The sequence below is a fragment of the Antedon mediterranea genome, chromosome 6 (genome assembly GCF_964355755.1).
Source record: "Antedon mediterranea chromosome 6, ecAntMedi1.1, whole genome shotgun sequence".
Lineage (NCBI taxonomy): Eukaryota > Metazoa > Echinodermata > Crinoidea > Comatulida > Antedonidae > Antedon > Antedon mediterranea.
In genome coordinates, this window is record NC_092675.1 from 14,895,537 (window position 1) to 14,922,382 (window position 26,846).

The window sequence follows — 26,846 nt, forward strand, 5'->3', positions numbered from 1 at the left end:
TGCTAATGTGTCTCACGAGGATCTACGCAAGATAATAATGGCTTCCAAATCATCTACCTGTCCTCTAGATCCTATACCATCAAAGCTTTTGAAGGAATGTCTCGATGAACTCATTCCCACCATATGTGACATTGTCAACAGATCACTATCATGTGGAACAGTTCCTGATATCTTCAAGGCTGCACATTTAACACCACATATTAAGAAACTCTCTTTAGACCCAGAAATATTGAAGAATTACCGTCCAATCTCCAATCTATCTTTCATTTCAAAAATACTTGAGAGATGTGTTGCCGCTCAGTTAACTAAACATCTTGTAACAAATGACCTGCACGGCAAGAGACAATCAGCCTATCGTAAACACCATTCTACTGAAACCTCTCTGATTCGTGTCATTAATGATTTACTTCGCGCTGTTGATGTACACAGTGAAGCAGTACTAGTGTTACTTGATCTAACTGCAGCATTTGATACCATAAATCACAAAATATTACTGCAGAGACTATCAAATCGGTATGGAGTCGATGGCACAGTTCTCAAGTGGTTTCAATCATACATGCTCAACCGCACTCAATCCGTTGCTATTAAAGAGTCAACATCGAATCCGTCTCCGCTACTGGATGGTGTTCCACAGGGGTCTGTACTGGGCCCTCTGTGTTTCACGCTTTATACATCGCCATTAGAAGATATTGTTAGTTCTTATGATGGAGTTGAGCTGATGGTGTACGCGGATGATACACAACTGTATATGATGTTTAATCCTTTGCAAACAGATAGTGCTATTTCACAACTTGAATCTTGCATCCAAGAAGTCAAGAAATGGATGGTAGTCAATAAACTCAAACTTAATAGCAGCAAAACAGAGGTACTTCACATCACCTCCCGGTTTTTGCGGAACAGTAACAAAATTGACCAAATTCAGGTTGGCTCGGAGTTCGTTCTAACGGTTCCTTCTGCACGCAATCTTGGCATTACAATCGACAACAAGCTAAGTATGTCGGGACACATTAATAATATCTGCAAGTCAGCTAACTTTGCGCTCAGGAAAATCGGTCAAGTTCGCAAGTACCTTGATAGAGCATCTGCTAAAAAGCTCATTCACGCGTTTGTTAGCTCGCGTCTTGACTGTTGCAACAGTCTTTTATGTGGCTTACCTGACTATGAGATTGCAAAACTCCAGCTAGTTCAAAACACTGCTGCAAGGATGATCACTTTGACTAAAAAGTGGCACAGTATTACACCGGTGTTGAAAGAGCTTCACTGGCTGCCAGTGTGTAAGAGAATAACGTTTAAAATCTCGCTGATCACTTACAAAGCGTTACATGGGCTTGCCCCTGATTATATTCGCGAGCTCATTTCTGAATACATCCCGTCGCGCTCTTTAAGGTCTGGTGATCAATTTCTTCTAACATTACCAAAATCATCCACTGCTTATGGTAGAAGGTCTTTTGCAGCAATAGCACCTTCATTATGGAACAAACTTCCACTCTTTGTGAGACTTGCTCCTTCAGTCAGTATTTTTAAATCACGACTGAAAGCCCATCTGTTCTCATCCGGTATTAATTAACTTATTCATTCATTCATTTATTCCTTCCCCGAAACCTTGACTCAGAAATACCGGGATGGTGTCCGGCGGGGGATAGTTTAACCCTAGCTTAAGTTGTGCATGCTTCATTTACTCTCTATTCTTAATTCTGGCCCCGAAACCTTTACTCAGAAATACCGGGATGGTGTCCGGCGGGGAATAGTTTTACCTTAGTTAAGCTTTGTTACATTTTTTTTTTTCACATTATTGATTGTCTCCATCCCCGAAACCTCGACTAAGAAATACCGGAATGGTGTCTGGCGGGGGATAGTTTATAACCATTAGTTAAGGTCCTATGTAAAGCACCTAGAGGGGTCAGTGATCCATTAGGCGCTATATAAGTACTGTTTATTATTATTATTATTATTATTAAAGGGGTTAGTCGTCCTAAAGGGGTTAGTCGTCCTAAAGGGGTTAGTCGTCCTAAAGGGGTTAGTCGTCCTAAAGGGGTTAGTCGTCCTAAAGGGGTTAGTCGTCCTAAAGGGGTTAGTCGTCCTAAAGGGGTTAGTCGTCCTAAAGGGGTTAGTCGTCCTAAAGGGGTTAGTCGTCCTAAAGGGGTTAGTCGTCCTAAAGGGGTTGGTCGTCCTAAAGGGGTCGGTCGTCCTAAAGGGGTTGGTCGTCCTAAAGGGGTTAGTCGTCCTAAAGGGGTTAGTCGCCCTAAAGGGGTTAGTCGCCCTAAAGGCGTTAGTCGCCCTAAAGGCGTTAGTCGCCCTAAAGGCGTTAGTCGCCCTAAAGACGTTAGTCGCCCTAAAGGGGTTAGTCGCCCTAAAGGGGTTAGTCGCCCTAAAGGGGTTAGTCGCCCTAAAGGGGTTAGTCGCCCTAAAGGGGTTAGTCGCCCTAAAGGGGTTAGTCGCCCTAAAGGGGTTAGTCGCCCTAAAGGGGGTAGTCGCCCTAAAGGGGGTAGTCGCCCTAAAGGGGGTAGTCGCCCTAAAGGGGGTAGTCGCCCTAAAGGGGGTAGTCGCCCTAAAGGGGGTAGTCGCCCTAAAGGGGGTAGTCGCCCTAAAGGGGGTAGTCGTCCTAAAGGGGGTAGTCGTCCTAAAGGGGGTAGTCGTCCTAAGGGGTTAGTCGTCCTAAGGGGGTAGTGGTCCGGGTGGCGATTTTTTTTTTCGTACATAAGTTGGGGACCCCTCATGAAACGTCACAAAATAAACATGAATAATTCATCAGTTTAATTTGTTGTTTCGTGTGCACCCAAGCGTATAGCAACAAGAAGTGATTACACAACTGCGATACGATACTTTCTACAGTAGGCCTAGGATTCTAAGTCAATTCACGTGATTGCCTTCGCGCACTCTTCTTCACACAAAATGTGTCGAGTCGAGGCTAATCGACAGCTAGGCAAGACATTAAACTAAGTAGTAATTCATTGGACATAGCCCAAAGAAAGCTTAGACCCACAAGAATAAAGAATGTGTATAATTTGTGTAATGTATTTTTTTAATTCTGCTATTTTATTATCAAACACAATATGCATGTACTCAAAGGAACTTTAAAAATGCGCGTATATGAACACATGAGATGGGAAGATTTGACCCACGAGAATAAAAAATGTATTTTTCTGTAATGTTTATTGTTTAATTTTGCTGACTTATTACTCGGATTGTGTCATACCAAAGATAGTTACACTATCTTTGGTCATACAACACACACACGTCACACACACCCACACAGCTACTACTAGAATAGACATGGGTTTAGAGACTAATAATTAGGCCTAATAGTATTAATAGAAACTATAATTTTAACACGTAATTCTTTAGTAATGAATTATATTAAAAACACCATAAACTAAAGGCTGATTATTTCGACAATCCACACAAAACGCCGCTATTCTGCTATGAAATCGCACGCCGCAACAACAGCGGAGATAGGCCTAGAATCGTACCGCACTTGTGTAATCACTTCTTGTTGCTATACGCTTGGGTGCACACGGAACAAGAAAATTTAACTGATGAATTATTCATGTTTATTTTGTGACGTTTCATGAGGGGGGTCCCCAACTTATGTACGAAAAAAAAAATCGCGTCCGGGTGGTAAACATCCGGGGGGTAACTGTCTAGGGGTAGGTGTTCTAGAACCACCTGGAGAATATACTAGTCGAATACCATACACCATGTGGCCGGCCGCCAAGAAGGCTTGCGCTGGGGGTACGGCGGTCGGCGATTGTGCGTATAAAAATAAATACTATTCCAATCGTAAACGTTTACAAATGAAATTTTTTTTTAATTTTATCTTTTCATCATATTTAGTATAACATCACGCTAAAATGCCTTGAAAACTAGGCAGAAGCAGGTTTCCGTTACGTTAGTACACTGTAGCTAGGCCTAACCTACTCAGGCCTATTAACGATATGTACAATCTGTGTGGTGAGGCATATATGTCCGGTGTATAAGACGCACCCTTAATTTAGAGGTCAAATTTGCGTGTCAAAAGTGCAAGTTATATACACCGAAATATACGGTATACAACTTTTCTTTTTTTAATGAATGTCCATTTCAATTTATTCATCAAAGATCAACCAATTCAAAACAACACTAAAACATGCTTCAACAGAAATCTGTATGCAAAACCAATCTTTACATAACATTGCGGTCTTCAAAATTCAACATAATCATTCTCAATAATCATATTATCTATACGTAGTAGATGAACTGTCTGGATTCGGCTGGCTGTAATCAGTGTTAAGGCTACAAGTTTATAAGTTAAATCCCGTCCTGAGCTGACAAGTAGGCTGTAATGTTCGAAGATATTTCAGCAAATCACCTACATTCCATATATCATTATATCTTGGTTGAGGTGGTTTAAGATTAAATACGCCTTTCATAAATCTGGACACTAATGGATGATTAATAATTGGGATATTCCCCTCAAGAGTAACAAAAGACGATAATGCACTCCTTGCTGTATTGAGTGCACTAACCTATCCCACTTCACTTTTCTTCACTCTATAGTTCACTATGTCTGTCGGTTCCTCTGTCGGTCTGGTATCACTATGCGTTTTATCGCTTTTCTGTACTTTTTGAACTGTTTTGATGTCAACATGTGGGCATTTACGTGAAATTGTGCACCTCCTATTGTGAATGACGTTTGAGTTGCGCAACGTGATTTACGCGCGATTTAACGATTTTCTTGTATTTAACATAGGTCAAAAACCAAATAACATTTTAAATTGAAACTTTGCAAAAGTTTAATTTATATCGGGCGCTAACTTTCTGTTGAAAAAAAATGTGTGTTTTACTCAATGTTACGCGCGCACGCGCATTTAAAATTTTAAAATGCACAAAATTATTTTTTAATTTTTTTGATGAAAAAGTTAAAAAAATCGTCAAAATTATGCCTTTTTAGTCGCGTGGACGCGACTCTATAGTTCACTATGTCGGTCGGTCTGTCTGTCGGTCTGTCTGTCAGTCCGGTATCACTATGCATTGTAGCACGCGACTTAATGGCTGTTGGCCTTGTTTTAATATCTCTTTTTTTTTTTTGCTGACTTGATCTACACAGAATATGAAAAGGAATATAGAGGCCTAAATTGCTACTACAGAATTTTTTATCGCATAATTTATTTTTCTGGTGTTGTAGACAACAATTACCAATTAAGGCACACATTTTACTGATCGAAAAACAAGAATTGCCATTAGTTGTACAGTTCAGTGTGCATATAGGAAACAATTTGAAGCATGGTAGACTGTGACGACAGCTTCCACACTAATATTGCATGCATGATTAACCATGTTTATAGCCTAAAACTATTAAGAGCCTCCTGTAGACAGAGTTCCTATATCATTAATAAAAAAGCTTATTGTCATTTCTTTACAGTATCTACTGAACTAACAATGATTGAGCAAATCAGACAACTAAAACTTAATCTTAATGAATTTCTTGAAACAACGTTACACTCACTTAAAAAAGGTAAATTCTTATTTAAAGTGTACAACAATTAATAACCATTTTGCTATCACAATTTTAGTGACTGCAGTGATCATACACTAAACAGAAGTAACTACAGTATACAATACTCATGGCACTACTGATACTTCATGAAATGTATTCCTCAACAAAAATGATGTAATTACTCTTGATGCCATGGCATCATGGTTACTCTCTGGATGCCATTTGAGTTTTTACTCGCAATGCTAAACAAATCTTTATGGGCTCCCGGGTTAATTGTTTGTTATCTTCCTTTTTTTTTAGGTTGGATTTTACATTTTGTTCTTGGATCTGCTTTACAAGCAAGTAAAGTACGTGTTTTTACCAATCATCCACCTGATTCATCTAAGACTTTCAATCGCAATGAATTTTATGAGTTGAATTGGGCCAGCAATGTGAAGTCAAAATGTGACACCTCCGACAACTTCTGTCCATTGCTCATACGTCAAGCTGGTTCTTACCAATATTATTTTACGCATCAAGATGGGTAACTATTTTACTGCTGTTTCTATTTTAAGCAGGTTACAATTGTTTGCATCACAGGACTATAATAGGACTATTATCCCTATTATTACTAGCAACAAAATCTGTGTCTTGGATTCTGTTTAATTTTAAGTTGTAAAAAATGGGTGGTGGTCAGTTTGGTATGATATTTATCATTGAGACCAAGTGAGGAGTGCAGGTGAGGTGAATGGTGGTACATTGCATTCTATGTAAAGGAGAAGTCCCCCTAATGTTAAGCTCTGTCAACACTAGATTGATAGTGTAGACAAAAAATGTGTGATGTGCCCAAATATGGTAGTCATTTTTGTACATCTTGTCCATACTGGGCTCGCACTGGCCGATCACCATCGGCGAAAACGTTTCCAGATTGGCGAAAAATAAAACGGCTGCTTTAGCCATTTTGGCGATGATATATTATAAAATAGGTAATCAAATAATCAATTTGATGAAAGCATAAAGTCCAACTAAACGGTCCATTTAATCGATCTCCAAGCATTTATTTTGTTTGTTATCATGTTATTTACTTCAAGATCTATCTTTCGTCAACTTGTTTCGTTGTACCAGGCGTCTCTTTGTTATTTCAATATGATGGAGATAGCAGAGGTAGTCTCCACAGAGAGACAGACATTACACACATGGATGATGAAGTCTATCCAAACTATCATGGGTTGTGCGCTGCACAAACAAGGACAGCCGACGGTCGGCTATTTACCGGGATTGTCGCTGCGTAGCGGTGACGGTGAGTGACCGTGAAGTCTTAGGACACGATTTTCGCGTGGTACAGAAGCCATCAGACAAACTTGACCGGCCAAGCGTAAAAATCAAAAATAACATAGCGTTCAGGGGATTTCAGAAAACTCTAAAATGTTACTTATTAAATTGATAACTGTATGAATGTTGTGTGATTAAAATAGCCTGGGTGCAGAACAATTATTATACACATTTGCACGAAAAAAGTATATGAAAATTTTTTTTGGTTTTTCTAATAGAGTATACCATATGGAATGTCAGAAAAAAAATCCTTATCCCAGGGTCTTGGTGAAAATTTTTTATGGCACTTTTAAATTTTGGCCTATATAACACACACAAATTCCTATTAACATACACAAATACCTATATATAGGGGATAGGGAAAATCAATTAACAGTTTTTGTTACTTGCAGTTGTGTTTTAATGATTAAAATTAGTAGAGGCTTACTTTAATAACTACTTCTCATAGTAGTTGATGAATCAAGTCGATACGATGACATCATCATGCCAGAATCCAATATGGCGTCCAATTTGGCGGGAAAAACAGGGTATTGCTAAACCCCCGCAAACCCCTGGAAACCTAAAAAAAAAACATAGAAAACCTCACCGAACCGACATAAAAGTGATTGAATCATGGAGTGTACGCCCCACTGGGTATGTCCATGTAAAAAAAAATAAAATTTCTACTGTTAACTACTTATTTTTGGGATAAAACTTCTTCAACAAGACCGATTCATTTTGATAAATAAAGAAATTGGACTTTAGCCATTTTGGCTATAGATAAACTGATTTAACTGAAAAAAATATTTTGACTTGTCGCCAAATGGCTAAACAAAATTAAATGTTAGTACTAATTACAGTTGAACCTCTGTGAGTGGCCACCTCCCGTAAGCGGCCACCTCCCGTAAGCGGCCACCTCTCGTAAGCGGCCACCTCCCGTAAGCGGCCACCTCCCGTAAGCGGCCACCTCCCTTAACTGCCGCACTTTCAAAATCCTGTTTATTCTTCCTGTGTAATTAGTGCATTTGGTACCTCCCGTAAGCGGCCACTGCCACTTTATTTACTAAAAATTAGATTTTTTCTAGGGTACCTCCCGTAAAGTGGCCACCCGAAAAATTTGTATTGACTTTTGACAACAAAAATACAACTTTGAAACTTAATGTGCTTTATATATTATTATTAGCTTTATTTCAAAGTGGTTCGAAAACATTTCTGTGAAGGACATTCCTGTGTTTTTTTAATGAGATGAGAAAACTACACAGATACACCATTTTTATATGATAAAAGTTTTTAAAATTTGTTTGAAAATTATAAATAATACCGTACTAAATCACCTGATAATAACCAATCTATATATAAATTATGGTTAATTCTGACATAGGCGAGCACAATGCAAAAACTTCGGTACAAATCTCCGCCTTGGATACCTACCTTATCTATCTCAGATGTACCGCGAAACGTAGATTTGATAACATTAGTGTTCAGTTCGACGCTATTGTTCCATATTTCTGTCTTAGGAAGATATTATAAAGAGTTTTTTAACAAAATGTATGATTTCAACAGTAGATTTTCAACTCGATTTCAATTCTTTTTCCGGGTTTACGATAAGTTCACCTTGCAACAACCTGGTTTAAACTATTTTCTCTTTTTTATACACAAGGGAGCAGTTAAAATAATAGATTTGACACTAAAGGTGACTGGAAACTAGGCACTTTCCATCAACAATACAGTGTCCCTTTGGAAGACGAAAAAAAAATCAGATAGTAGGACTGGAGCTTAAGTTGGCCATTAGTCATAGCCATTTCAGTTTTTTGTTTATTTTAAAACATACCGTGCGTGTGTGAAGGTACAGTAGTTAAAAAATAGAAATTATACTGCAAATTAATTAAATTAATAAAGATCAAATTAAATATACGCCATAAAGAATCGGAATATATTGTGGAGAATTGTATTATAAAATTACAGAGGGAGATTTGATGATAAGACATTTTGTTTAAAATCGAGTGAAATTCCGAGATGAGTTTTATTGAGTAAGCTGGCAGGAATAACTGTAGGCTATCTTCCTGTGTCCCGTTAGGACCGAGATGTCTGCCCATCTTGCAAGCCGTATTGTCTTCTTTCTTGGGCCCACTCTGTCACGGCAGTTAGTTTCAAAAGATGTTTAAATTAAATAATGTATTAATAATTATTAGGATGGTATTTATTTGAATAAACGCCTCTCCAATAAAACATTAGTTTGAATAATAATCCCCACCACCCCCAACCCAACTATCTAATAAACGTCCATCCACATTTTATAATAACACAATTATACTATTTGTAGTAGAATTCATCGCACTGTTATCTACAATTTACCAAGCATTTGTTATTCTTTTTTACCACTTTTTATATCTATTAGAGGATTTCCTTTGATTTTATAAATGTTACCATATTATTAAAACTAAAAAATTTAACATATCCCTCGATTAAGCACCTCCCTCAAATGAACTCCGCCTCCCCAAAGGGCCCTACCAAACAATGAAAACTATACTTTAAAATGTTAATAATCATCTAAACACTGTGAAACAAAGTAGTTTAGTTTTACGAATGTCAAGCATTTTCAATAATGGTAACCGACAGAAAACGTAAAAGGAGAACATTATCATTCCAAGAACCATCGTCTACACTTCCTAGAGGGGGAGCGAGCGAAGCGAGCTCACCCTTTAGTAAAATACAATTAGGTGAAGAATTTAGAGGCCCGTTGCACTAAGGACGAAACATGCACAATATTAAATATTGTGCAGGTTTCAGCAGAACCTCTTAAAGTGGCCACCTCCTGTAAGCGACCCAAGGGTGGCCGCTTATTGGAGGTTTAACTGTATAATGTTTCAGTTTTGATAATATTTAAGACCTTTAAAATGATTTTGTTTTTCTTTCAGACTGAAAGAGATTGGGTCGGGTTATTTTGTTGTTGAACCAACATTGTATTTGAAATCTGACTCCCTGTTGTTATTGGATTGTATCACTATACAAACTGTTCTTTCAAAATGTCTTGGCCCATTTTCAGAATGGGAGAGTCGTCTTTCTGTCACCAAGAACTCTTTGTACAATATGCTTCATTTTACACCAATGCAAGAACTTGGTGGGTCAAATTCCTCTTATTCAATTGCCAATCAGAATAAATTGAGTTCAAGAATAACAGCCGGTAGTGATAAAACCTTTGATGATGTAAGTGAACTTGTAGAGAAGATGCGACAAGAATGGGGAATGCTGAGTGTAACGGATGTAGTGTGGAATCACACATCCTTTGACAGTGAGTGGTTAAAGAAGCACCCTGAATGCGGATACAACCCAATCAATTCTCCTCACCTTCGGCCATCTTTTATTCTTGATCGACATCTTAACCAATTCAGTCGTGATGTGATGAAAGGCAGATGGGAAAGTAAAGGACTTCCACCAGTTATCAATGCAGATAGTCATGTTCAAGTAAGGTATTTTTCCTGATTTTTTGGCCTACTGTATGATGTTTACTTGCCAAAATTCTTTCAATTTTCCAATTGACTACAGTATGCCCTCAATCGGCCTGAATTATTATCAGAGTATATAGTCAATTATTATCTGTAATTATTTATTATGTTCGTTATCTCAGATTAATGATCCATTGCAGTTCGCGTATCAGCCACTTAAATGTGCTGATGATGCTGTTTTAAGTTTAGTCAATGTAGTTCAACATCACATTGCATTTAACACTATGCAACCATCTATCCTAATTTACCTCCGCCAAGGAGGTATATGTAATCGATCGCGTGTGTTTGTCTGTCTGTTTGTTACTTGGCCAAATTGAAAATTGGCCAAGTATGTTGATCTGTTTGGTTTGTGTGTGTGTTTGTTTGTTTGTCACTCTAGCGCTCACAGTTTTGATTCGAATGACTACCATACATGTCACCTGGTGCAAGGACGACACTGCCCAATTTTGGTTAAAATCTGGACCGCGGTCCCAATTCTGGACCACTTTAAAAAATTATTTTCAGACCTGCTAGCAGGGGTCCCAAGTCTACCGCTACTTGCGGTAGTCTACCGCTTTTAGTACCCATCTACCGCGCTACCGCAATCTCGACGTTTTCTACCGCATTTTGATTTTTTTTACCGCATTTTCAAATTTCCCTATATTTTTGGCCAAATTGATTTACGGTTACACCCAGGCTCAGCCCAGGTCAACAATAGTCAATAACCAGACAAAAGTGAGGCAGGATGTTGAAACAATGTCTATTCATGTAGTCTCCATGGTCTATTATTGTATTTTTATTTGTATGCACTGCCTTTGTTAAACCGTAACAATAATATAAACATGCACGGTAGGCCTCTAGCCTAGGCCTACTCCTCGATCGATCGATGTCGCTGGTGGGGAATTTCCCAGCGATAAGAAATCGGCGAAATAGCTCGGCCTACATTTTAATGTTATATCTTTAATGCCAGTGTAATTACGTATGGATAAAACAATATAAAACTCAATGTTTTTCATCTGAAATAATATGTTAACAAAATGTAGCAAAAGACGGATTCGAAATAGTTATTTCGATTTTTTTGGGGTTTTAAAATGGTAGCTAGCTAGAGCCTAGAAGTAGAAGCCCTAGGCTAGGCCTAGGCCTGTGCCTAAAAAAAATGAGTAAATTCTATTGGGCAATACTATCATGTGTAAATATTGTACATTATGTAATTAAGTTAAATTATTTTATAATATACTGAATTTTAGTTAAAATACAGTATATATTTTTTAATTATTTTTTTGTACTGAGGATGGGTCCATAAAAAAAATAAGAATGTAAAAATACTGATGGATAAACCTATGTAAAAATTTATGTGTAAATATTGTATATACTGTATAATGTAACATATTTAGTTAATTAAGAGACGTAAACGACACGCGTGTTGATTTTTGATTCCCCGCGCGTTGACTTTCGACGCCCCCACGAATTGAATGTGGTTCACGACAAAATCTCCTGCGAATGGACTTTCCCAAGTTGGGACCTCTGTGCTAGTGTTAGTTAAACAGAATTATCAAAAGCCGGTGAGCAGTCTTAAATTAACAAGTAAACTAAAATTGCATTTTCTCGAGAACTACTTCTCCAAAAAACTTCATTTTTGTACAAGAGGCAAGAGTTGTAATTTGTGATTTGTAATTTTAAAACATAAGTTGATTTAATATACACGTTTTTTTATGCGAATAGTTTAAAAAACCTATTTCTTTTCAAATTCACTCGTTTGATTTTCGCGTTGCTGTTCTATTTTTAGTCGACTGAAGCTATTGTTAATTGAAAGGCTTGTTACATAACCATTACACCAAACTCGCATACACATGCTTGTAGTGAAATTAGCCTAAATCACAAACAGCATTAAGACACACACAAATATATATATTTCTTTTTTACCGGAGAAATCTTTATGTAGGAGAATTTTACAGTAGGCGGAGGTATGCACTCTCGGAGTGTCTTTCTAGTTGAGAAACTGTATTCAGGGATGAGAATTATCAGCGGATCTGCGGATTTCCGCGTTTTTTAAGTATTATTTTGAGAATGAATTGGATTTATAATTGTCCACCATAAAATAAATTAAATGTGTTCTTTTCACGAGTTCGTGATACAGATGTAATAAACTATGTCAAAGAATTATCAACATTAAAATGATTAATCCTTTTCTGTGCGTATTTTCTAAAAACTGTCAAAAAACAATTAAGATCTGTTTCCCGAATACCTATTTGCTTAAATACTCAGATGACACAGTAAGTGTAGGATTGATGCCCGGTGATAACGAAACTCACTATCTAGAATCTGTCGATAGTTTTGTTAAAGTGTTGTGATACCAATATACTTGTTGTGAATAGTAAGAAAACAAAAGAATTTATTGTATCTAGTTTGACTATTGATAACAAGCTTCTGGGGAGAACACTGTAAAGGGCTTGTTGCTAAAGATCTTACACGACTGTATTTTCTTAGAAGGCTTAATCATTTCCATGTTGATCCAACGGTCATGAAGCTTTTTTATTCTTCTGTTGTTGAAAATGGGATCCTTTTTTGTTCTATTGTATGGTCTGTAGTTTAATAAAAATCGGATGTTGGTAACCTTCAAGCAATTATTAATAAGGCCTGTCATTTTATTAAGGAAAGTATCTCAATTGATGTAACATGTACCACAAAAATCCTAGATAAGATAAAAGGCATACTAAATAAATGATAAACATTCATTACACCAAGATGTATGGTTAAGGTCAGGAAAGTGACTATAGCACACTATGTAGAACTAACAGATATCTTAATTCATTTATACCTTTTTCCATCCGTGCTTTCAATGACAAATACTGTTGAATTTTTAATCATCTTGTAGTTTATTTTGTGTAGTGTATCTTTTTTACAAAATTGTTTATATTTATTTAACTTTATATTTTGTATGTTATTGTTAATATTATGCGATTGATTGTGCCTGTCATGAATTTCCGCAAGGACCAATTAAATCTGAATCTGATCAATGTAAAATCTGTTTATAGAGGTTCAAGGTGATTCTTAACTTTAACCCATCCCACTCTTTTTGGATTCATGTAAAATATATGCGAGCACTGTGATAACGAGCTGCCGCTGCAGTTGGAGGAAGCGTATACATGTACCACAGACATCCTAGTTTGGGCCTTTTCCCGGAACGCTTTTAATGCAATGCATCCAGACCCTCATCAGCAAAATCTCCATATAAGTAGGTCAAAGACTTTTCACCAGCAGAAGTTATCTTATTCTTTTAGTTGCTTTCTTTCAAGAAGATGGAAGCCTGCTTTTTTAATTCAGGGTTGGTTTTTAGCTTTTTTAAGGCGGTTCGTTTTCCAATCCCAAACAACCTCCCAAGCAACCCATTGCACAAATGGTAATAGATTACATATGTCTGGACTCGGTGCTTTCTGAAGCCACTTTATATTCCATGTTCTTAACTTCTTTGAGGTCTACTTACCCTCTGATCTGAAGAAGTGGTCAGATGAATCTTGATCAGGCTGACTTTTACAGAAACCCTGTGAGTGAGCCATGGTGACTACATGTTCTTTTTTCTTAAACGTATAGTCCATTACAAGACATTCTTTCCTTCCATAGATCCACAAGGTATTTCTGTAAATTCCTGCATAGCAGCATTGTCTATTTCAGAACATGCATTGTGTTCTATGCGACTCAGCCCCTTGTCAATCCACCAGTGGTCTTTATACTTCTCATTAGCGATTGATTAATCTCTGCCCATTAGCTATCACTTCTTCAGACAACACGGTGCCCGGTACTAAAAAAAATCAAATACTTCCGGCCGTTTTGTCTCCAGCTGAATCATCTGTTGAAGGTAGGTACACTTATTCTGCATATAAGTAACCCTGCTGCAGCAAAATAGGGAAGCATTTCTTGAAGTGTCTTTAGATGGAGGCACCAATTTCCTGTTCTTTCTGGCTTAATAAACTGACGTAGCAGATCAACCATATTCATATATTGGAGCCATAAATGAGCAGTTGGCTGGCTGAGACTGTATCTGTAGAGACTTCACCAAATATAAACTAATAATAGTCATATAATTTGATGATGGGCTGAAGATCACTTGGAATATTTAGTTCCATATCCATCGGCAGTAGAATATCAGATGGCTGGATTCTGTCATCACTTAGTTCTGTCTCTGTGGCATCATCAGTTCGGTGGATTTTATTTGGTTTTATGAGGTTACATTACGACTTTGGGTCGCTTGAATAATGCTCTGTCCTATTGATGCAATCTTCAAGTCTGCTTTCTTTTCACTGCATAAAATCATCAGAAATATACGTAAAGAATTTGGAAATAAAATCCATGTTTTTATCTATAGATGCTATATCTTCAGGAGTATTGTACATTATATTGTTGTTTTTTGTATTCATACAATACATGTGATGTCATTCTTAATAAGGTCTGCGACTGCCTTAATATTCCTTATTTCTTCAGATAATAGTATTTATTAATTTAGGAGCATTATAGCAGCAGCTGTGGTTTTGAATGTCACTACATTAGTCTTTCCATTAATGCTGGTAATAACAATAGAGTTCATCATCACTTCATATGCTTAACCGAGAAGTTTTCTTTCATTTTCAGTGCAAGATCATTGATTGTAATCTGTTCGTCACCATTTTCTATTTTCGGCTACCTTTAGTCTAGGTGGGACATATATTGACCTTTGACCCTTTCTTAATTTGGCACTTAAGAATTACGTTTTCTCAGTTGTGTAAACGTACTTATTGTATTGTCAAAGGTTTCATCGATGTACTTGACCATGCTAATTAAAATGCTAATTAGCGCTAATTAGTGACTTTCTTAAGTGGACTAGGTACAGGAGTTGACACTTTAAGAATGATGGATCTTCAATTAAACCCTAAAAATAAACATTTTGGCATTGGTTTCATTTATGTACTCGATTATGCTAATTAAATCAAATTTTGGGGTATTTTGAGCGCCCCTCCCTAGAGTTAGTACAGGGGCAGGAACTTAAGAACGGCTGTTTGATGGTCCCTGAACACTTGACATATTTTATGCCTCAGACCTTTTGTACTCGCAATGCTAAACAAATCTTCATGGACTGCCGGATTTAATATGCACTTAACTTATCCAGTATGTATGATCGACTGTATCGAATGTTTTCTTTAGGTCTAAAAATATTCCAACAACTATGTTTTCTTTATCTAATTTCTCAGACAGATTTTGTGCTAACTGAATAATAGCAAGTTTTGTGCTGTTGCCTTCTCTAAATCCATACTGTTGATGATATAATCTATATATAAATTTACGTAAGGGCAAAATTAGGTAAATCGCGCGTTATTTCTAGAATGTTTACTCGATGGTATATAAAGTTGGTTCGAAAACGAATTTAGGTTCAACGATTTGCCCCAAATAGGGGTGTTTTTCGATCGTGGTATACACTGTCTAATGGATGTCCGTCTTGAAAAATACCCGCAGACGATAATACGAGGATGCTTCGCATTTTCCTATCTCCTCCTACGATAATTGTTTTTAATGGCTGAAAACCGGTTGAACAGCTCGAGTACAGCATCATAATGTTGAAGACAGGCCGATTTTCTTAAAAAAATACTATTTTGATAGATTTAATATACGTTTATACAAATGTATTGATTTGCAATGAATGGAACATTCCAATCTCTGTTCCACAAGTGTCTATTCCCTCAGGCGTCGTAAAGGCAAGTACTGTATACTCATAACAGAAATTCGATCCATTTTTTTTTTCAATCTGTGCTGCAGAGGTTGGATATACATTTTTTCGCACCGCGGCTCTAGCCAGCTATGTCCCAGGAGGACACATTCATTAATAAGCTGTTTCATAGCGGTAGCTTTAGTATCTAAGGCTGACAGTTTTGTGAATTTGGAAACTCCACTATAATTTATAGGTAGCTGCTGGACCCAAAAAACGTCTGGGAGAAGAGAGTCTATATGAAAGCCTTTGCTGATAATACAGTATTATTGAGATGTAGACGGAAATCTGTAAAATCTTGTTCAATAAATAATGACTTTGTTTTTGCTGTCAACCAGGCCGGTATTATAATAAGTCACTGTCAAACAATCATTCGATAATGGTCTAAACTTTATTTTGGCTCTGTCAACATAAAGGGGGGTATTTACAATGACTTTCTTTTGACTGTCAATCTAGGCCAATGTTATAATAATACGCCGTCAGATATTAAATCATTGAAACAGTCCTGGTAAATTTTTTTTTGGTTATCAGATGCCGTGGGGGGGGGGGGGGCCAATCAATTATCGTCAGAAGGTGATCAATCAGTCTAGGTAGCAGCAGCAGATTATTAGTATAGGAACGCCTGCTACATTAATTAACCCAGAAAAAGGTTTGTACATTATCTATTTGTTTATTAGCCTTCTCCTAACACAATTATATTTTCTTTAAAAAAAGGTTTTATAAGTGGTTTCAACATTTATGATAGTAATGTCACAGTTCTGTGTCTGGACGCAAGTTCATAGACCTACTAGTTATATTATTCATATTAACTGATACTTACTCTTCATTTACCGTAAAGTTCAGTTTTAATGAAATATATAATATAAATTGGCTTCGTAACAATTAATTAGTGTTGAAAAGGTTAGTTTTTTGGTGATAGGTGAAAATGACATGTAACTTCGTAATAAATTTATTTTTTTTTGTATAAAGGCCCAATTACACTATGACGATAACGACGGACGATAAATATATAGCATGCATTTTTTTTACATAAACCAAAAGAAATTAGAAAGGTTTTCGTTCTAGACCTATAGGATAATCATTTATGCTGTCTTTGATAAAATAATGTTTTTCAAATTCCAATCAAATGACGTCATGATAAATAAAAACAATAAAATCGCTGTATTGTCACGATATTATTGGTCTTACTAATCATGACGTCATTTGATTGGACGTGTGAAAATATAATTTTCATCAAAGGAATTGTTTATATTTCTTTTGGTTTATGTATTAAAAATGCACATTTGTCTATTTATCGTCGATCGTTATCGTCCTAGTGTATGGGCCTTATGCTGTAAATGTTCAATTAATTGATCATTCCGATTTTATTAGTTGGACTCTTGCACAATTGCTGTCTAATTGTTGTTGTGTAATATCATTTCGAACCATATTAAAATCATAAAGAGATTCATATTCCTTAACATGTGGCTGTGCATGGAAGTCCGGTCTACAAAAACTCGGGCCCGGTATCATTGTTATTGGGCCTGAAAGTGTTGGTGAATTCATAATTATACTTAATATTATATTTATATATATATATATATATATATATATAATTATATTATTATACAATTGAAAGCAAAACCTGTTGAATCTCAAATCATTAGGACTAGAAATTTGGCTTATCAATCAAATAAATACTTTCGTTCAAAATGAAACTCCAACCTCTCTAATCAAAAGATTGAACTCGAAAACGGACCGTTTTTTTTAATTGGGTATGTTGAAATATTTCAATATTCATTTAAAAAGTACATTAATTGTGGTATTGATCAGTGGCTATAGAGGCGTAAAAACCCTCGGTCAATATCATGTAAAATGCACTGTGGAAGGGTCATTATTAAGACTGCAAAATTGGGCTTATCAACAAATAAACACTTTCGTTCAAAATGTAAAATCAAGGCTGAAAAATTGGGCTTATCAACAACAAAATATTTTATTATTAGACGCGATAACATCAAGGATAATCAGTATAATAATTATTAATATAGCCACTGTTACTAGTTTTATTCTACATGCTAAAGTAAATAAAAATCCACTAGAAAACAAACAAGTCTGAATGTTTTATGCTTATTAGCCAAGTTATGTTGGTTACTGTAGGCCTATGATTGTTTGCAATGTCCACATATTATTTCCGTGGGCATATCCATAGTGTATCACTCACAAAAAAGACGTGTGAGGTTCTTTCTTTAGATTTTGAAGAATGATTTGTGTTACAGGTTGACACATGAGTCAAATGCTCAAGATATCGGCTAACGCCATGGGACCCTTGGCTTATCAATGAATAATAAATACAGTACTACTTTCGTTCAATTGAAATCGGAATCTGACCGTTTCATTAAATAGGGTGTGATTAGGCCTAAACATATAATAATTTATTAAAAAGGTACAATAAAAACAAATGCATCAGAGGCGTAAAGAACCCACGGTCAATATCATGTAAATTTTATATTGTACAAGCACTGTGGAAGGGGTCATTATTATTAAACTGGAAATTCGGCTTATCAACAAATAAATACTTTCGTTTAAAATGTAAAATAAGAATGCACAATTGGGCTTATCAACAAATAAAATACTTTTTTTTCAAAATGTAAAATTAAGATTGGAAAATTGGGCTTATAAACAAATAAATACTTTTTTTCAAAATGTAAGAAAACATTTTTTAAATATAATCCTTAAGCTCTGGCTATACTATGATGATAAATATGATGTGCCCATATTATATAGACATGACGATGTCCACTATGATATTCGGGCATATCACTACCATATTTGGGCACATCACACTTTTTTTGTTAAACTAGTTGGGACAGTGTAGACACAGAACTATGTGATCGAAACATAAGTCGAAATTGGACTGACGCGATTGATTTAATTGGGTATTTTTATTAATGTAATGATTCATTAAAAACTATAATACCGATAAGCGTTTGGTATTGATCAATGGTGCAAAAAACCCTGAGAAATAATGGTATAACGCGATTTGGTGATAGGTTAGCAATAATACAACCCATATACTATTATTATAAATACCTATTACAAATCCATTCATATAACTTTTCATCGCGAACCGAAAATGTATAAATGTTATTCTACAGACAGTAATTATATATTCAAAAGCCATATTATTATTATTATAAATACCTAAATGCGATAGTAATAACCACATAAACATAAATTATTCCCAATACAAGTTTGTGCGTTTAATTCTAGAAAGAAACGACTGTGCTGACAGGCCATAATGACATAAATCACAAGTAAAGTCCCAATTGTTCACTTGCGTTTTGATTGGCCGACCTATTATATTAAATTAATGAAGACTGTTCTTACAACTGTCCAGTCAAAAAGTTACGCGGCGTTTTTTGTAAGAAATATTTCTTGTTTAAACGGATAATGAGCTAGCGTTTTCACTCGCCGTATATTATGTACAAATCGTTATTATTGCAGTTAATTCACCCTTCCCTCACTGGCATGAGTAGCGTTGTAAAACCAGTAGAGGATAGGCCTACGGTACATCACATGCCCTAAACGCAGAACAACTTTGGTGGGTAGGGTAGGAACCAACCAACCAAAGAAACAATTGAAAACCATTAGGCCTACTAATTAAGTTGAGTTAGATAGTTTAATATTTATTGACGATTAAATCGAATTTATGATTTTCCCCGAATAGAGGTGGTTTTCACAAATTGTTTTACATTATATAATAATAATAATAATAGGATTTTTATAGCGCACATACCACTCAAGAGTGCTCAAGGCACATATAAACATATACACGTCGTAGTGATGTATCGTTACATGTACTGTGCTATTTCAATCGACTAGGACGGTGACAACAAACAAAGTATTACATCGCAATGTTTTACTGTGTTTAGTGGTATATTATGTGTAAAACACAAAAACAATAATAATAATAACTGGTACTTGATATATCGCATTATGCTGAAAGCCTCAATGCGCTTTACAAAGACAGAAAAAATTTAGAAAATTACAAATTAAAAAGGTGGGTTTTGAGGAGAGATTTGAAGACACTGCACTGGTGGAAGTAGCCTGACGGATTTCAATAGGCAACGCATTCCATAGAGAAACGGATGTCGAAGAAAATGAACGATTTCCATAAAACTTAGTGGATGGAAGGATGCATTAATATATGGGCAAGAAGAGACTCAGATCTAGATCTCAGAGACCGCTTAGGAACATAAGGTTGAATAAGTTCAATTAATATTTCGTTACTAAATGAATAAAGAATATATTTAAAAATTGTTCCTCTTTGCACCCATCCTCTTCCCCATCCCTCAACCCTAATGTTACATACAAAGCATAAATTAAGTTTGTTTAAATTTGACTTAAACAATAATGGTCTCATTTTGTGACAAGTTTCTCTTTCGGAAGTAATTCCCAGTGTGCTAATTTTAGTTGAGTACATAAATCACAGTGTCTATTTATGTATTATTGTCCTGCGGTACGTACATTTGAAATCGCCAGTTTTTTAACGCTGAAATTATTATGTATTCGAGAACCATCTGTGGGCACGACCTAGATGGTACGCGAGCGAAGCGAGCGTACCATCTAGTAAATCAAATTTACTTAAATGACAAAAGTTGCTTATTTATAATTTTCTCAAATATTTTACTAAATTGTTGCAAATTGATGGCAGATCTTTTTTAAATAATGGAAATACCTTGCTTTTTTTAAGTCATCAAGATTCCAGTAGATAGAACAAATTAATTATATAAGTAAAAGTATTTATAATTTATAATTAATTATTCGTTAAGAAGTGTAGGCTTGCTATTCTGTTGGAGTTCCAGGAGTTGGTCAAATTTCTGTTTGGTTAATATAGGCCTAAACAAAAACCGATTTAGCCTAGCCCTAGGTACATAAAAAAACAACCATGTTTTCTATTGTTAACGTTTAGGTGGACACATCATCTGATTTATTTTTTTACTAATAGGCCTATTTTCATATGTGAAAGATATTCATATTATATAATTCCTTGATAAGAAAGTCCATTAATTTCTGTTCATATCACATAATCCACGCACCTAAAACACTGCCCATCACCTCATGTGTTATCTCCATGGTTCCATGAGAGATTTTGACACCAAGATAGCAAAACATCTGGTGGAGTGCATTAATTACGGGGGTGTCTTTCTTTTAATAAAATTGTTGTCCAAAAAATGTATTTTATTTTATTTATTTTTTCAATTTATTTCGATCAAAATCAACATAGTGTGTAATTATACAAAAAAAATAAAAGTTACAACAAAATATAATTTGCTACCTCCCTAAACAGGCAATCGCATAATCTGAAATCATGTGACTGACCATTTGACTAATCCACTGGGTTTAATGTGTGCTGTGAAGAAGCTTCCAATGTTAACAATGCATGGATGACTGGCTGGCACATGGTTTACTGTGCTCTTAGTATTTCCACCTGGCTGGGTTTTGAAATACATGTATTGACTTGGATTTTCTATGGAAATGGTTAAAATAACGAATAAACAAAAGGAGGCGGCTCCCAAAAAGCAGGCGGCCCCCAAAAAGGAGGCGATTTAACATGGCAACCCATCTTGGCAAAATGGCATCTAAATGCTGAATTAGGAAAAGCCATACTGCGTTGAAACACAGGTTCTCGTCAGATAACCGAAGTTAAGCAACGTTGGGCTTGGTTTCATTCTGGATGGGAGACCGTCTATATAGAGAGACATGGACAGAGAGTGATGATGTAATGATAATATCGGACTAGCATGTGATAGGCATGGGTTCAAGTTTATCTATCACCATACTAATTGCATCCAATAGGCTAGATGCTTTACTCTTTTTGCCTCATCCTTCGGATGGGATGTAAGCCGATTGCTCCCAGTGTGCTGATTTTGTAGGCACTGCTGGCTGCCGGGGAGTCCGAATTTACTCAGTTTCCAGTTAAGCTTGAGGACCAGCATAATGCATTTAACATTTATTTATTTTTATTTGTAATTGGCATAATTTCTTTATAATTTTTCAAGGCAATTTGTCAAATTTTGCAAGATCATATTCTACCAGATCTTAAGTTGTGGCAGTTTTATCAAGTTGATGTTTCTAAAATTGTTGACAACTTTGTGGCACATGTCAAAGGTCAGAAAGACATTTTACAAGTAAATAACAAATGAAAATAGCTTAATATTAATAATAATTAAATGTATAGTATGGATACCGAGTATTTACTTTAAACATAAGTATTGTTTCTTATCTGCATTGCTTTTTTCTTTAAAAGATATTCAATATACAAATGAAGAAGATGCTATGGATACAAGCAAAGTTATCATCATACAAGATCCAACATTTAAAAGACTTGGCTCCACAGTTGATATGGACATTGTTGTCAAATCATTCCATATTAAAAGGTAATATCATGGCCAGATGTTTTGTGCACATTGCCTGCCTCAAATTTATCACCAAAATTATCCAGTAACAATAATTTCAAATCAACTAAGATAAATGAGTTTTTTCACTATATATCTTGTACAGTAATACATTTTGATTAATGTAATGTAAAACTTTCTTTAATGTTTTTTGTGATAGATTAGCATCTTCATTTATATGGTTTTTTGCACAATATTGTTTATCTTGAACTTTAAAAGTGACTTTTTGTATATTATATTTATATTTAGATCATCAGAGAATGATATCTTGGAAAATCAATCTAAATTGAAATTGCATTTAGGAGGACTAAATAGAGAGGCAGAAAACAAAGTTAAAGAGGACTTGCAATTGACTGTGAATAATGTGATGTCACAAGTATATTATCATTTTGTTGACCCTAAGGGTCCATGTGTTGGCAAGGTTACTGATGAACATATGCTTGTTCCAAAGTAAAGTTTGTCTTTTTATTTGATACAAGCATAAATACCCGCTGTATTTAAAGCCTGTTTTCCACAAGGCGAATTTGTTTGCGCGAATTGAAAAATGTATATACTTATACTTATACGCATGCATATTTACCTTTTTGATCTTCCAAATTCCTTTTGTTTTTTGCTTCAGCGAAATTGTAGTTCAAATTGTTTCTACTTTTTGCAAAACAAAAGAACTGTGCAACTAATCAGTGCTCATAAAATGAAAATCGCAGCTATCGCTCTTGTAGTGATATTTTTTTTTTCTGAGACCCACGGGATTCACGCAAATACATTCGCCTAGTGGAAAACAGGCTTAAAACATTCCCTACAATTAATGTCATTTTTTCCAATAGTAATTATTTGTATGTAATGGACAGTAGTACAAACTCTTTTTCTTATAGTAAGTACATCCTACAATAAAAAGATATTTTAAACACATAAAGTTTCTGGCTGAGAAAAATTACAAATTAGTTTTACCCTCAATTGCTTGTTAGCAAATTTATATTTCCTATTTCACTAGGTAAATTATGCAATATTTTGCAAGATGCTTACAAACTCTTGAATATATTCTTTAAATAAAGCTCAAATTGATATACTGTAGAAACATTGCAAATAGCTAGTAAAATTCTTAGTACAAATATACTCTTAGTCTAAAAACACACTGCCTGCAACCTTACAGTATATGGTGAACTGGGTTGGTTCCCAATAAATGCACACGATGGTACATATGGAATCATATCGTTGGATTCAAATTATTTGTAATCAGAATGATTTTCGGTTTAAATTTTTAACTTGTTTACACACTACTTTTTCTAAATATGAATTAGATTATTTGTTTTAAGAGAATTGTAACACGATTGATAACCCACTGTAGATCTGACCAGCTTTATGTTTTCTAGGATTAAAGGTGTTATCTTGAAAAGGAGAAGGGAAAGCAACAATGAAAATTCTTTGTTTTTAAATCCTGTATTACTTTTTTTTATTTATATATATTTTGTACATAATTTAATTTAATATTCTTTGTAAATAGGCCTATTTTTTTGCTTAAACTTTTATTTTACTTACTCTGGACGCACCTCCACTGTTTCAACAGTGTAGCTTCCAAATAAATATTATTATTTAAATATTATTCTTATTTATTCTGCACTTATACTGAATAACAGTTTCATTGATATAGCAACAGTTTTTAAAAGAATGTATTTATAGTTTATTACATAGTCATTTGAGAATTGTTTTCATAATTTTGTTGTGATCGGTTTACAAAAGTTATTTTACCTTGTATACTTATACTTTGACTAATGTAGACTTGGAATAATAATCGACTGCATGCAGTACAACATAGAAAATCATTAACTGGATAATGTAATAATAAAATCCCTTAATGCTACAACTTTGTCTCTTTGCAGATATTTTCTATATGAAGATGAACATGTTGACTTTAATGAAAGTATTCTAGAAAATGTTGGTGCTTGTAGATTTCATGTTCATCATGGCTGGATAATGGGTGACAGTTCCGGGCAAGATTTTGCATCACCTAACTCTAAGGCCTACTTTCGCCGAGAAGTAATTGTCTGGGGTGACAGTGTAAAACTACGTTATGGCAAGAAACCTACCGACTGTCCATTTCTTTGGAATCATATGTTGAAATATACTGAAATGAATGCTAAGATCTTCCATGGATTCAGGATTGATAATTGCCATAGCACTCCTATACATGTTGCTGAGGTATTGTATATTATCAATTTAGGCAAAGTATTCCATCACAGTTGCCCTTTTAGACTGATTCTGATTCACAACATCGAGTATTTTAATATGGAGAGATGATAATGATCCAACCACTTCGGTATTATCCGATTTGTATGTGAATAAGAAGTATTAATAAGTTATCCAGTTTTAGCAAGTAACAATGGTTGTAATTGTCAATTAATTGGTAGATATACTGTACTAATTTCTTTTTAATTGTTATTGTGGTCAAATTTGGTCTGTGATTTTAGTAGTATTATTTCTCTATTCTAAAATGTGTTTTGTTTTTTTCAATAGGCTTTTAAAAATTTCTCTTATAGTTCAATTATCTATATTTTAATGCTACTAAATTTTTTTCATAATCTTACTCCTACGAAGCCGCTGAATGGCACATGCTCTTTATGGCACACTGATGTGTATTGAGAGGCCGCACACAATATGCTATATCACTTAACTGTTTTAAGGATAAACATTAAAAAATAGGCAAAAAATAACAGTAATTTGACATTTTTTCGTGAGTTATGTCACGTATCACTATCAGTAACCTCCTTTGTTGTGTACCGCCATGGCCGGATCTACAAATACCATGCGGGGCCGCCAAATTAAAACAGTGTTTAGTCTCAGCAGCCAGTCAACCGTATCAAATGATCACGTCGTTGAAGTTTTAATTAATTAAACCTATCCTTTAAACAGAATGATTTTCGTTCTAGTTCTAATCCGCGATATGTGTAAATAATAAGTATCACCTCTTCAAAACTAGACAACAGTGTAATTACAAAAATTAGCAAAAAAGATACGAAACCTCATGCAAAAAAATGGCAAAATATAAAAAACATTTGAAGTAAAAAAAAACACATGCACACAAATAAAATGAATCCAAATGGGTGTCGTTTTTCCACATAATACAAGATATAAACAAAAAATACAATTTGTGTCTGAGCACATCATCTAATTTCGACTTGTTTACTTTTTATGTTGATTTCAAAGTCCGTAAAGCAGCTGTAGTTTTATTATTCCAATACTTCATATCTTAATTCTATAACCTAATTCATATCTTATCATAAAATGTTTTAATCTGCCGATTGTCAAACTTCAACGTGCATGTCTCACTCATGCACCTTGTCACTTTCTGATGCCAACCTAGATTAATATTCACACAGCGCAAAGTCCCATATCCAGTATGGCACTTTTATTATACTTAATCATCCCATGCAAATTATTATTAAGGCAGACAAGACTGTGTGGAGCACGGGTTACTGCTAGACCACAATTTAATTACAAAAGTAGCAAATCTCCCCAAAAATAATTGCAAAATATCAAAACCATTGAAATGAAAAAAAAATGTAAATGTAATGTAATGCAGCATTTATATAGCGCTATTTCATGAAGATCAGTGCGCTGGACTTAGATGTTACACCTTTTCAACAACATTCCTCTCCCCTAATGGTCACATTATACTTATTGTTAGTGTTTCCCGCATCATCTAATTCACACAGCACAATTTTTCTTTAGCGTCTTTTATTTTCGTAAAGTCTGAACAGTCAAAAGTAAAGTCTAAAGTTCCATCCAGTATTGCTTTTATTTTTTAGCTTACAGATATTTTAAAGTGAAGGGATAACGATTTGTTGACAATTTGTTTTTTTTTTAAATAATTTGTCAGAGAACCACATAAGGCACTGCTAGTGTTATAATTATTCAGTGATGCCACAAGTTGACACTCGTGTGAAATGGGTTTTGTTCTTTGTTATTACAAAGTGACCCTAATGTTTTTTACTCTTTAATAATCAACAAGATTATAATTAAACTACATCCATCATTAACTTACAGGCTGTAAATAAAAAAAAATGACAATCTCTGTTTTGTGAAGCTATCTACTTACTTAAACTATAGTACGTGGTTAGCCTTTCAGATTGGTCCATTGATTCATTATCTTTTTGTTGCTACCAAAGGTTTTAGCAAACTAGCCAAGGTAACAGGGTGTCTAGAAAACTCAGATCTAGAAAACTCAGATATCTGACTTTTCTAGATCTAGAAAACTCAGATATCTGAGTTTTCTAGTTCCAAAATGAAACTAGAAAACCCAGATCATCAAATGAATTGTTCCATTATTAATAAAGGGTAGCTTGTTTGAAATACTACAGTATTATACGTTTTCTTATTAATAATAATAATTATTGTAACGTATAGTAGCAGCCTACGACTTAAATCAT

General features: G+C 35.1%; 1 protein-coding gene across 2 annotated transcripts in view; it reads left to right on the forward strand.

The window, feature by feature from the left end:
• Positions 1-26,846, forward strand: part of LOC140052159 (glycogen debranching enzyme-like) — a 150,515-nt gene that overhangs the window by 9,697 nt on the left and 113,972 nt on the right. For both annotated transcript variants that reach the window (XM_072097595.1, XM_072097596.1), the window contains exons 2-8: positions 5,402-5,494; positions 5,777-5,999; positions 9,685-10,231; positions 22,027-22,135; positions 22,275-22,404; positions 22,672-22,872; positions 24,300-24,618. In XM_072097595.1, the coding sequence (XP_071953696.1) occupies positions 5,419-5,494; positions 5,777-5,999; positions 9,685-10,231; positions 22,027-22,135; positions 22,275-22,404; positions 22,672-22,872; positions 24,300-24,618 (1,605 nt within the window). In that variant the 5' untranslated portion in view covers positions 5,402-5,418. The remainder of the gene's footprint in view (positions 1-5,401; positions 5,495-5,776; positions 6,000-9,684; positions 10,232-22,026; positions 22,136-22,274; positions 22,405-22,671; positions 22,873-24,299; positions 24,619-26,846) is intronic.